The following is a 13,604-nucleotide window of genomic DNA, read 5'->3' as shown; positions in this document are numbered from 1 at the left end:
GTGCTATGGCTTCACAGCTCACAGCAATCTACAACTCCTGGGCTCAAGCGAGTCTCCTGCCTCAGCCTCCCAAGTAGCTGGGACCACAGGCGCCTCCCACAACGCCTGGCTATTTTTTGGTTGCAGCCATTATTGTTGTTTGGCGGGCCTGGGCTGGATTCGAACCCGCCACCTTAGGTGTGTGTGGCTGGCGCCGAGCCACAGGCGCTGAGCCGGAAAATGTTGAAATGGTTTTTGTATACCACAAGCTTTAAGCTAACAGTTATTAAATATGCTAAAGAGCATGGCAGTAGAGCTGCCAAGAGACACTTTGGACTTCCTCCCACAGAGACTGTCATCAGATTGTGGAGGCAATAGGAAGGAAAGCTTCTTCAGATGGCAAGGCAGAAGGCAGTGCTGGGGAAACCTCAAACTTGCTGTGGGCTAACCTCAGCTCCTAATGATTTAACATGTACACGCAGAGTCAAGAAAGTATTCATCTCCAAGTTTGTGATAAGATCCCGTCAAGGAACAGCACACAGCTTCTAAAACTCTTAGAACTCTTTTATTTATTTATTTATTTTTTACTGAATGGTAACTGTGTACATTAATGCACTTCTGGGGTACAGTGAACTCTTAAAACTCTTAAATGATAAGTGTCTTTTTGTATGTGGTTGTGAAATTATTTTTTAAAATGAGGCTTCAGCGGAACCAAGGATGATGAAATTTATCAGGATGAGGAAAGTGGTTCTTCAAGACAACTGTAATGTAGAAACTGAAGAAGATAATACTTCTGATATTGAAAGTGATGAAGAGCTCTTGGCCTTCTAGGATGCATAAATTTTTATTTTTTTTTTTTGAGACAGAATCTCACTATGTTGCCCTTGGTAGAGTGCCGTGGTGCCACAGCCACAGCAACCTCAAACTCTTGAGCTCAAGAGATTCTTTTTCCTGAGCCTCTGGAATAGCCAGGACTGCAGGCGCCTGCCACAACACCCGGCCACCTTTTGGTTGCAGTTGTCATTGTTGTTCTGGGTTGGAACCCACCAGCCTCGGTGTATGTGGCCAGCACCCTACTCAGTGAGCTATGGGTGCCCAGCCTACTTTTTTTTTTTAAATGAGACAGTCTCACTTTGTGGCCCTACGTAGAATGGCATGGCACAGTAACTTCAAACTCATGGTCTCAAGCAATTCACTTGCCTAAGCCTCCAAAGTGCCTGAGACTACAGGCACCTGCCACAATGCCTGGTCTCACTCTTGCTCAGGCTGGTCTCAACTCCTGAGCTTGGGCAGTCCACCTCGCCCAGCTCTCTTGTACTGTTCTTGTTCTTATGTTTTGTAATTATTTTACATAAAGTTTCTTGTACCATAATATTTAAAAAGAAATGCTAAAATTCCTTTATAATACAAAAAATAAGTACATAAATGTAAACAAAAATTTGAATGAAAAAATTAAAAAGAATTTTTTCCTGAAAGTTTGGACCAAAAACATGGGTATGCATTATACATGGCAAAATATGGTATACATTTGGTCTCTGCCCCTGGTTCTTAGCACCTAGCTTCTAAAACTCTTAGAACTTCTAAGTGATAAGTGTCTTTTTGTATGCTAATGAGATGGCAGTTGTTGGGGGTGGGGAGGCTCCTGGTTAGCCTCTGGGTGGGGAGCTGGTTGCCAGGGGAACTAACCACATGATTAGTGGGTTGGAACTTTCAGTCCCAGCCCCCAATCTCTGGAAAGGGAGTGGAGCCAAAGGTTGAGCTGATCACCAATGGCCAGTGGTTTAATCAGTCTTTTACCTACATAATGGAATGTCCATAAAATCACAGAAGGACAGGTTTGGAAAATTGGATTGCCGAATACTTAAATGTACCTAGAGGGTGACACTGCTGGGGAAAGCATAGAAGCTTTGAGCTCCTTCCCATATGCTTTGATCTGTCTTATCCATCTGGCTATTCATTTGCATTCTTTGTAATATCCTTCATAATAAATGGGTAAATGTAAGTAAAATGTTTCCTCGAGATCTGTGGGCCACTCTAGAAGATTAATTGAACCTGAAAAGGGGGTTGTGGGAACCCTGATTTGCAGCCAGTTAGTCAGAGCACAGGTCGCAACCTGGGGCTTGTGGTGGGCATCTGAAGTAGGAGCAGTCTTGTGGGATCTGATACTATGTCAGAATTGAATTGAATTATAGAATACCCAACTGGTGTACTCTGGAGAATTCCTTCATGTGCGACCTCCCCCACACATTTTGTTGACAGGAGGTGAAGTATTTTGTGTTGTGCTGTAAGTGACTGTAAGAGAGTAGGAGAAAATTTGCTTTTTCTTTAGCTCAGTAATTCTCAACCTTCCTAATGCCATGGCCCTTTAATACAGTTCCTGTGAGTTGTGACCCATGGGTTGGGGTCAACTCAAAAAAAAGGAAAAATATTGGCTGGCTGTTGTGGTGGGTGCCTGTAATCCCAGCTCTTTGGGAGGCTGAGGCAGGAGGATTGCTTGAACCCAGGGGTTTGAGGTTGCTGTGAGTTGGTGTATGACCAAGGCAAGCTCTGGCCTGGGACAACAGAATGAGATTGTCACAAAAAAAGAAAAAAGAAGTCCCTGTTCTCAAAGAGGTTTCATTCTGGAGAGGAAAATTTAAAAAAAAAGAAAAAAATAGCAAAGAAATACATAAATCAGATTTTCATTTTAAAATATAATTTTAGGCTGAGCACCTATAGCACAGTAGTTATGGCACCAGCCACATACACTGAGGGTACTGAGTTCGAAACTGGCCTGGGCCAGCTAAACAACTACAACAAAAAAATAGCTGGGCACTGTGGCCAGCGCCTGTAGTCCCAGCTACTCTGGAGGCTGAGGCAAGAGAATTGCTTAAGCCCGAGAGTTGGAGGTTGCCGTGAGCTGTGACACCACGGTACTCTATTGAGGGCAACATAGAGTTTTATTTATTTTTGAGACAGAGTCTTACTCTGTTGCCAAGGCTAGAGTGTAGTGATGTTATTATAGTTAACTGCAACCTCAAATTCCTAGATTGAAGCAGTCCTCCTTCCTCAGCCTCTCAAGTGGGGACGATAGCCGTGTGCTACCATACCTGGCGCATATGTATACGTCTATATATATATATATATTTTTTTTTTTTTTTAGAGATGAGGTCTTGCTTTGTTGCTCAGGTTGGTCGAAATTCCTGGCCTCAAGTGATCTTCCTGCCTCTGCCTCCCAAAGTGCTGAAATTATAGGCATGGGCCACTGTGCCCAACCTAAATTTGATTTTTGACTAGGTGATTTATATAGTTTAGAAATTAAAATTAAGATATACACAGATGGGACAACAGGCACCTACCACAATGCCTGGCTATTTTGTTGTTGTTGTTGTAGTTGTCATTGTTGTTTTAGCTGGCCCGGGCTCAGTTCGAACCTGGCAGCCTTGGTATATGTGGCTGGAGCCCTAGCCACTGAGCTACGGGCTCCGCCTGATCTTTGATTCTTAACAACAAAAAAAAAATTTTATGGTGGCTCAGACCTGTAGATATTTCCTTTCTTTTTCTTATGTTGCACTGGTTAGTATTTTTAGTGTAAGGTCTAACAGAAATGGGGAAAGTAGCTTGGCATATGGCTCAGGACTGAAATCCTAGCACTCTGGGAGGTGAGGCAAGAGGATTGCTTGAGGCCAGAAGTTTGAGACCAACCTGAGCAAGAGTGAGACTTCATCTCTACAAAAAAATACAAAAAAATTAGCCAGATCTGGTAATGCATGCCAATAGTCCCAGCTACTCAGGAAGCAGAAGCAGGAGGATCCCTTAAGCCCTGTAAGTTTTAACTTGAAGTGAACTTTGATAATGCCACTGTACTATAGCCCAGGCAACAGGACATGACAGCAAGACTCTGTCAAAAAAGAAATGGGAAGAGTAGACATCCTTATTCCCAGTCTTAGAGAAAAAAACATCTAATGTTTTGCTATTAAATATGTTAGCAGTTCCTATGATCTTTTGACGTGTCCCTTTCAAATTTTGAGCACTTCTTTACTTTTTTGGCAATGTAACGTATTCCATACTCATCTCCTGCTTTCCCTGCTTTAGCCCTTGGAATTAGACATTTTTCTTTTTTTTTTCTTTCTTTCTTTTTTTTTTTTTTTTGAGACAGAACCTCAAGCTGTCGCCCTGGGTAGAGTGCTGTGGCGTCACAGCTCACAGCCACCTCAAACTCTTGGGCTTAAGTGATTCTCTTGCCTCAGCCTCCAAAGTAGCTGGGACTACAGGCGCCTGCCACAATGCCCGGCTATTTTTTGGTTGTAGTTATCATTGTTTGGCAGGCCCAGGCTGGATTCAAACCCGCCTTGGTGTATGTGGCTGGTGCCTTAGCCACTTGAGCTACAGGTGCTGAGCTGGAATCAGACATTTTTCAAGGCATTTTGGCTCCTTTTATTAAGAGTTGATTTTTAAAAACCAGGATCAAGGCACTGTCTGAGTAACCGTCACTGTTTTAACTCTCTTCATCAGTATTCTCAGAAATCCCAACCATCTAGTTATAAAAACTGTAATATCCAGAAGCAAGGGAATAGGAAGAGGTTTTGCTTACCACATTCTTTCTTCTAGAGTGTTCCAGAGCACGTTTAGATTGCTTTTTAGTGCCAAGTCACACCTGCAAATAAATCTAGTTACTAGGCCAGGCACGGTGGCTCACACCTATAATCCTAGCAGTCTGAGAGGCCGAGGTGACTGGATTACTTGAGCTCAGGAGTTTGAGACCATCTTGAGCAAATATGAGACCCTGTCTCTAAAAAATAGCTGGGTATTATGGCAGGTGCCTGTAGTCTCAGCTATTTGGGAGGTCGAGACAAGAGGATTGCTTGAACCCAAGAGTTTGAGGTTGCTGTGAGCTGTGATGCCATGGCACTCCCCAGGGTGACAAAGTGAGACTCTGTCTCTGAAAAAAAAAAAATCTGGTTACTGGTAATATAGTAGATTTCACAAAAACTCCTTAATAGCAAGACAGTTACATCTTTTATAAAAGAGCATTGCTTGTCCTAGTTGAAATTTTGTGGTAGAATAATTGTTGCCTACTCCTTGTATTTTTTCCCTTTCATCACAGCCTGTGAAAGTAGGGGAAAGAGTAGGGGAAAGAATGAGGGTGATACCTACAAATGTTTACCACAGGCTAGGCACTGTGCTTTATGTGAATTTTCTTTTCTTTTCTTTTTTTCCTTTTTCTTTGAGACAGAGTCTCATTTTGTTGCTCGGGGTAGAATGCTGTGGCATCATAGCTCACAGCAACCTCAAACTTTGGGCTCAAGTGATCCTCTTGTCTTGGCCTCCCGAGTAGCTGGGACTACAGGAGCCTGCCACAACGCCTGGTTATTTTTAGAGACAGGGTTTTGTTCGTGCTCAGGCTGGTCTCAAACTTGTGAGCTTGGGCAATCCACTACCTCGGCCTCCCAGAGTGCTGAGCCACTGAGCCTGGCCAGTTTTATAATTTGATCTCTCATAATTATTCAGTGAGGCTTGTGGTACTTCTTCATTCCTGTTTTTCCCTGAACATTCCAGCTGTGTGGTTTCAGCATTGAATGTGACTTACTACTGATCAATGCTTTGCTTGGCATGAATCACCAAAAGGTGTAGCAACTGATGCGTCATGGCTGTGAGGAGTAGATGTTCCCTGACGCTCTTGAAAACTCGACACAAGTAATAATTGATTTTAAGGATCAAACAACATAGATGCCATTGAGTAAACTGGAAAATATCCCCTCCTTTCCCTTGCCCAATCAATCCTTTATTCCATCCCCCAAGATAACTACCATTAATAGTTGAGAATATATTCTTGTAGATCTTTGTTTTTTGCACAGCCATATTCAGATGTCCTGAGTACTCTCCACAGGGGCCTTTCTTCTCAAGAACTCTCTTCAGCTTCTGTGCTCTAAACTAACCTGTAGTTTCTTTTTAGTTGGACATTTTCCTGTTTGGACCTAGATTGAGGAACTGAGCTACAAAACAGGCTTGTATTTTTGTAAATTTGAACTCTGTAGGCTAGAGCTTAATATTTGCACCTGTTTGTCCTTAAGCCCTCCTGTTCCCCAGGGATCATATGTAGGCATAAGAAGCATGTTAGATTATGGCTCTGTAAAATGGTAGGTTATTCAAAATATTATTTTTCAGGTGAGCTCGATTTATTGGCTCATAAAGTAAGTTCCTTGCAAGCCGCTGATTGGAGAGTAAGCAGATGGTGGATCCTTTGGACTTAGTCACAGAGAGTAAGTACGAATGCCTTTGCCTGTCTTTAAGTAGTGTACATATGTGGCTAAAATAGGTATGTAAACTGAATGAAAATAATGGAACTTGTGAATCTTTTATAATCTGTATAATCAGCAACTACTTCTTGTAAGTTTTGAAAGAGGCTTCCATTAGTGGCCTGTGCATGGTCTTGTACATATATAAATATCTTTTCTCCCTATTTTTTTTGGATGCCTCATCCTTAAATATTTCCTGGGTAATGGGCAACTTATCTTTTAGATCCTAAAGGCACACATATGCAAAAAGTATGTATCCTCACAGTACACTTAGAAGTTTAAGGAAGGCTGGAGGAAAGATCCCAGAAGCCCAGAGTATGCTACAGAAAATGGGTTTGGTGTCCTTGCCCAAAAGTGCCCTCTGAGTATGTGCTGTCTGTTGGGTCTGGTGGTAGACATTATTTGCCTCTCTAGACTTCGACTTTATGGCACGAGTCTTAGTGTGTTAGCTTTTGAAACAATTTCTCACTCCACTTCTTAGACATTGGGCCTTTTAAAGCTTTTTTAAATTTGTCACTTGCTTTCCTATAGGACAATGGGCAGATGACTTGTGGCATCAGTCAAGGGGCCTGGAATCCATGCTGCCTCTGTGTTTTAGCTGGGTCTCCTGCTTCCCTATCATGTGAGGTTTTGATTTCATAGAAATCTCTGTAAGGAAAAGGAAGCGACCTTTTAGCAACCCTTATTTCTTGTCTAAACTAGATGCCTCTGAACCAGAAACAAATGAAACCAGGTTGGAACATTTGTACAGGATACTGTGTGAGTGATACTGTTAAACTTTGTATACTTTGGGGCTGCCCCTAGCTCAGTGTTTAGGGTACTGGCCACATGTTCCAGGGCTGGTGGGTTTGCACCCAGCCTGGGCCTGCTAAACAGAAAAAAAAAAAAGCTTTTATATTCTTGAAGTTCCTCTCTACAGAGTATCTGACATGACAGATTTGTCTTTCCTTGGCAGTTCCTTAGCCACCTTTGCCAACCCTGGGTGTCTCTTACTAGCTATGGAGCTGTATCTCAGAAAGAGAATGACAGAAACATTCTCTCACGCATTTAGCTACACATGTTCTTTAGGAAGACAGGTGGCCCTTCTCCAGTTTGCCATCCTACACATGGTAGGGGCTATGAGAGGAGACAAAAGTGGGAAATGACCATTGCAGAGAGATGAGATCTGGAATTCATTAGTCAGAAAAGAATTTACTCCGGAGCTTGCCCAGGGGGCTTGCTTCACATTTGGCCTGGGGGAAGGCTGCCTGTAGCCCTTCAGAAAGGCAGGAGTATTAGTCTCCCTCTTTCTCATTTGGATTAAAAGTTGGGCCACATGTGTTAGTCTTCTTGGCACTGAGGAGTCATGTGGGTTGCAGTGAGGCAAACATTGAGCAGTGGTATAGTAAGAGGGCCTCTCTTTACCCAGCCTGAGGTGCTGGGTGGTGGGTACCTGTGGGTACAGTTGAGAGTGGAGCTGGCTGCAGTGTGGATAGTATGCTCTTGTGCATTTCATCCACGAGGGGCCTTAGTATAAACAATGGAAGAGTGTTTCCACCCTGGTTTTTGTCTTTACCCAAATGTTAGGGATAACAGAGGGGATAGCATCTAAATATGTGTTTCATTCTGTTTCAGAGGCAGTGTGGAATCAGACAAACATGAGTTTTAATCTAGGTCCCTCACTTATTGGTTGTTTAATTACAGAAAAGTTACTTCACTTTCTTTTCTGAGTTTGGTTTCATCATCAATAAACTGAATATAGGCTCGGTGCCTGTAGCACAGTGATTACAGCATCAGCCACATACACCAAAGCTGGCAGGTTTGAACCCGGCCTGGGCCTGCTAAACAATGACAACTGCAACAAAAAATAGCCAGGCATTGTGGCGGGTGCCTGTAGGCCCAGCTACTGGGAGGCTGAGGCAATAGAATCACTTAAGCCCAGGAATTTGAGGTTGCTGTGAGATATGAGACCACGGCACTCTATTGAGGGTGACATAGTGAGACTCTGAATCAAAAAAATAAAAATAAAAATAAGGTTTTTGTTAGAGTTAAATGAGATAATAGAGGTACTATATGCTTAGCATGGTACTTGACATTCATCAGGTGAAGAAACTAGCGTTCATAAGTGTTATTTTGTTACCCTTTCATTTACTGTACTTTTCTAAGTTTATTTATTCAACAGAATATTGAGCACTTACTGTGGGTCAGGTACTGTACTGGGGACATCAGCTGGAAGAAAACATGCACTTTGCTTCTAGTCAGTTGAGTTATTTATTTATTTATTTATTTATTTTGAGACAGTCTCACTTTGTCACCCTGGATAGAGTGCTGTAGTGTCATAGCTCATAGCAACCTCAAACTCATGGGCTCAAGTGATCCCCTCCTTGCCCTAGCCTCTCAAGTAGCTGGGACTACAGATGCCCAGCTATTTTTAGAGATGAAGTCTCGCTCTGACTCAAGCTGGTCTTGATCCTGTGAGCTCAGGCAATCTACCACCTCAGCCTCCCAGAGTACTAGAATTACAGGTGTGAGCCACCTTGCCTGGCCTAAGTTAGGTCATTATTAAAGCTAATTTGTAACATGAACAATGATGATGGCTTGGTGCCTATAGCTCAGCAACTAGGACACTGGCCACATATACTGGGGCTAGCTGGTTCAAACCTGGCCTGGGCCTGTCAAACAACAGTTACAACTACAACAACAAAAAAATAGCCAGATGTTGCGGTGGGCTCCTGTTGTCCCAGCTGCTCAGGACGCTGAGGCAAGAGAACCGCTTGAGCCCAAGAGTTGGAGGTTGCTGTGAGCTGTGACGCTATAGCACTCTACAGAGGGGGACAAAGTGAGACTGTTTCAATTTAAAAAAATACATATATATATATACACACACACATATATATATATGAAAAATGTACACACACACAATCAGCACCTTGGAGCTGATTTTTCCAAGCAGGATAAAGAAGGAAAGAGCTCCAGGGACTAGTGCTTGTAAAGGCATGATGATCTGAGATGGCTTGATGCACATGGAGAGTTAGTAGCGGGATTGTTTTTCAGGGGATACCTGCTAGAGGTTTCATTTCCTTAGCCATTTTCTCCCATCACTTGGTGTCTCTGTTGCATGGTAGGGAAAGAAGTAGATTCTTGAAAGAGAACTAAATGAGTCAGGACTGTGGATCTGTCGAGTGTACATAACACACATTCACACACACGCACACAGAGTCTTGTAAAGTCATCTGATGGAACTGACTCTTCCCTTTATGGATCTTTCTGGATTGTAAGTGCATCGTGTAATTGTTTCCTGCACAATATTTTCATAGTTTGGACTTATGAAGGTCTATTTTCTGTCACCTCATTTTGAGGTTACTGGCCTCAAAATCTAGTTTTAGCATTATGCTCTTTTCAGCCCACTGTGATTTTTATGTACTCTCCTTGAGAAAGAATCCATGTAGGTCAGCCTTTGCAGGAAAAGAGGGTGATTTTACGAGGCTTCTGCACACGGTTTGTAGGTGTTGTCTATTCTGTAGCTGTAAACAGGAATCTTAGATCTTTCTTGGCCATTATTCTCTTATCAGAATACAAGGTTCTGGCTCGGCGCCTGTGGCTCAAGCTGCTAAGGCGCCAGCCACATACACCTAAGGTGGCGGGTTCGAATCCCCAGCCCGGGCCCGCCAAACAATAATGATGGCTGCAACCAAAAAATGGCCAGGCGTTGTGGCGGGCGCCTGTGGTCCCAGCTACTTGGGAGGCTGAAGCAGGAGACTCGCTTGAGCCCAGGAGTTGGAGGTTGCTGTGAGCATGATGCCATGGCACTCTACCCAGGGAGATAGCTTGAGGCTCTGTCTCAAAAAAAAAAAAAGAATACAAGGTTCTCTCCCTATTTTTGTGTTTTAAATGTAACATGATCAAAAAATCTCTCTGCTAATTTGTTCTCCCTAGCTACTCTGAAAACACCTGATGAGGATGTCAGAATTCCATTTAGTTATCCCTGATGAGCGACTTTTTATAGATAGGTTTTATTATTTTCCCCTGGATATGTCTGTGAAAGCAAGCCCACCCTTCCCTGCAGTTGTGAATACTGGATAATATTTTGTGAATTCGGTTTAGAAAGTAAGTGACCATGTTGAACAAACTGTGTCTCAGAACTACAAGGCTGGATTAGAGGTTTTGTATTAAAGGAAACATTGAATGAGAAGATATAGGACAGTTAGTCCAAACTGAAGCGTGGACTTGGAAATAAAGAAGGCTCCTCTCCCTTTCTTGCCTCTTCTACTTCCTGAACTTCTGCTGTCCTATTGTGGAATTACTGGAAGTGAAGTCACTTTAAATAAAAATATTATTGCTGTTTAGTTCCATTTTCTTTCTTTTTCCCCCACCAACACTCAGGATAGAATTTGAGTCTGTATAGTTAGCAGGATTCTTGAAGAGATTAAATCGCTGTGTTAGCTCCAGAATAAACTCCAGGGTCAGCAGAGAAATTCTCTGCTTCTGTCTGAACTTGTCATGCTTAATTGTGGAAAACAGACCACAGGCAACTGAGAGTTGGTTTAGGGAACAGTAGATTTAAAATGTATTCTCAGATAATCTTTGGTCTTTCAGAAATAGTTGTGACTGAATTTAACCAGATGAGCAAAAAAAAAAAAAAAAAAAAAAGAGAGAGAGAGAGAGAAAATTGGTTGGTGAGGAAGAAGCCATTGGTTGCTTTCTCTTATTACTTCCAGACTTGCCTTATTCCTAGCCACATTGGTTTTAGGTGATAGAAGACAGCCACTCATGTAAAGTCATGGATGATGAGACAGTACCCTTTGGAGAGAGGAAATTTTCTGAGTGAGTGGGAACACATGAGCACTCTTAGGATGGTGGTGCCTTAAAGTCTTGGTCCTTGATGAAGCCAGTTTGATCATGTGATGGCAGCAGGAAGATTACTGAAAATTCCCTGGATATAGTGTTCTCTCAGGGCCTCAAATGATAACCACAACTGGTTACCCAAGAAATGCTGAAATGGGACTACTATGTACTTGAGGACCACTGTAGCATGGTGTCTATCCTCCTGACACTAAATGTTCCCAATCATTTCTCTTCCCTTCAGACTGACAGATTTCAAGAATGCAGTTGGTATTACTGGAGGTGTGTGTCACCTTACCTGAGCCTGGCCATGAGGCCATGTGGCCATGATGTGGGCCCCTCATGGCCTCAGCAGGAACAGAGCACTACAGTATTGGCCTCCGCCGGGGAAACAGCTTCAAGCAGAGTGGTCCCTCAGGCACGGTGCCTGCCCCACCACCTGAGAAATCCTCTGTGGGCAAAGTCTGGTCTCAGGCCCATCAGCAGGTGAAACCAATCTGGAAGCTGGAAAAGAAGCACGTGGGGACACTGTCAGTAGGATTGAGCCCAAGCCTCTTGGGTGTCCCACCCCATCCAGCATATTTCTTTTGCCCTAGCACTTTATGTAGCTCTGGGACCACAGCTGTTGCAGGGCACAACAGCTCCTGTTACCTGCGCTCTCTCCCAGACTTGTTTAGCAGTACCCTGTTGTGTCGCCGTTCCAACTACAGGCACAAACCATACCAGCAACTGGAGTCCTTCTGCGTGCGTTCAAGCCCATCGGAAAAAAGACCTTTTTTTCGCCCTCAAAAGAGCCTCCCTGTCAGACTCACTGCCAGTAAGGCCACTTCTTCCATGATCTTTCCCATGGCCCAGCCCATGGCAGCCTCATCCACAGATCCATACCTCTCTTTGGCAGCAGCTGGGGAAAACTCTTCAGGGAAGAGCCTGGCCTCTGCCATCTCAGGAAAGATCTCATCTCCATTGTCCTCCTCCTACAAGCCCATGCTGAATAACAACTCCTTCATGCGGCCAAATAGCACTAACACTAAAGTGCCTTTATCACAGGCCACCGAGGGCCTGAAGCCAGTATCACCCCCCAAGATCCAACCTGTCTCCTGGCATCATTCTGGGGGGACTGGAGACTGTGCATCCCAGCCTATAGACCATAAGGTGCCCAAGAGCATTGGCACTGTCTTAGATGATGCCACTGCCCATATCACTCTGTCCACTTCTGTCTCCCCCAACACACCCACCACCAGTGTTGCCTCTTCCCGGTATAGCCGGAAAAACTTAGCTTCAAGGGTAGAGCCACATCCCTGTGGCCTGGATAATGGCTCTGACTCCCAAGCTTCAACTAAAGAGATTCGGTTCACTGAGGCTGTGAGGAAGTTGACCTCAAGAGGCTTTGAGAAGATGCAAAGGCAAAGCTACCGGCTTGAACAGTCTTGTTTTGTGAGCCCCAGCTTCCAGCAGAGCCTCCTCAGCAGGAGCAGGCGGTGGAAACCTCCCGGGGTAGGGCAGCAGTTTCCTCAGGAGGATGCTGGATCAGACGGTAGGATCCTCCCTGGTGCCTCAAACACCTTGGGGTTGGACAGTAGAGTCTTCTGTACCAAACGTATCAGCATTCACCTCCTTGCCTCACATGCCAATGGGCTCAACCACAGCCGTGCCTGTGGATCTGTAACTGACCCCCCACCACTTGAAGAAGACAAAGCTCCACTTCTTCCTTTTCCTCCTCAGCCCCTTGGCGTAGCCGATGTGGCCACACACCTCTCTTCCATCCATCTGGGCCAGTCTGGGAAGGAGGGGCCTGAGGAAGCCAGGGAGCTGGACCTACCTCATAGGGATACAGGGTAAGTTGGACAGTGGTTTTGGTTCACCTAGAGCGATAGAGTGTATGTGCCATAAATTGGTGGCACTGACTCTATACCTCTGAAGGTTGGTTTTATTTTTTAGCTGCCCTAGAATTGTTGGTTTTCACTTTAGGGAAGAGGTTGGGAAGCTACAGCTTACAGGCCAAATCCTGTCTGTTACCTGCTTTTGTAGATAAAGTTTTTTGAAATGCAGCCCATTCATTTACTATTGTCTATGTCTGCTCTCTTGTTATAACAGTAGAGTTTAGTTGTGATAGACTGAATAGCCTGCAAAACTCAAAATATTGGCCACGCTCAGTGGCTCGTGCCTGTAATCCTAGCACTCTGGGAGGCTGAGGCTGGTATATCACCTGAGCTCAGGAATTCGAAACCACCCTGAGCAAGAGTGAGATCTTGTCTACTAAAAATAGAAAAACTAGCCAGGCATTGTGGCAAGCACTTGGAGTCCCAGCTATTCAGAAGGCTGAGGCAAGAGGATCTCTTGAGCTCACAAGTTGGAGGTTGCTGTGAGCTGTGATGTCACAGCACTCTAGCCTGGGAGACAAAGTGAGACTCTGTCTCAAAAAAAAGGAGCAAACTGAAAATATTTACTATTTGGTCCTTTAGAATTTGCTTGCCCCTGTTTTAAGTTATAACCAGGAGAGAAATAAGAATACAAACACCCAATGTT

At 44.0% G+C, this 13,604-nt stretch overlaps 1 protein-coding gene across 1 annotated transcript in view; it reads left to right on the top strand.

Annotated features, from left to right (window-relative positions):
• Positions 1-13,604, top strand: part of TTLL4 (tubulin tyrosine ligase like 4) — a 39,860-nt gene that overhangs the window by 10,534 nt on the left and 15,722 nt on the right. The window contains exons 2-3 of the mRNA XM_003784948.3: positions 6,127-6,221; positions 11,323-12,913. Of these exons, the coding sequence (XP_003784996.1) occupies positions 11,421-12,913 (1,493 nt within the window). The 5' untranslated portion in view covers positions 6,127-6,221; positions 11,323-11,420. The remainder of the gene's footprint in view (positions 1-6,126; positions 6,222-11,322; positions 12,914-13,604) is intronic.

Source organism: Otolemur garnettii, unplaced genomic scaffold (genome assembly GCF_000181295.1).
Source record: "Otolemur garnettii isolate 467f Iridium unplaced genomic scaffold, OtoGar3 scaffold00013, whole genome shotgun sequence".
Classification (NCBI taxonomy): Eukaryota; Metazoa; Chordata; class Mammalia; order Primates; family Galagidae; genus Otolemur; species Otolemur garnettii.
Note: the sequence above shows the minus strand (reverse complement) of the source record. Positions and strands in the feature narration are given on the sequence as shown.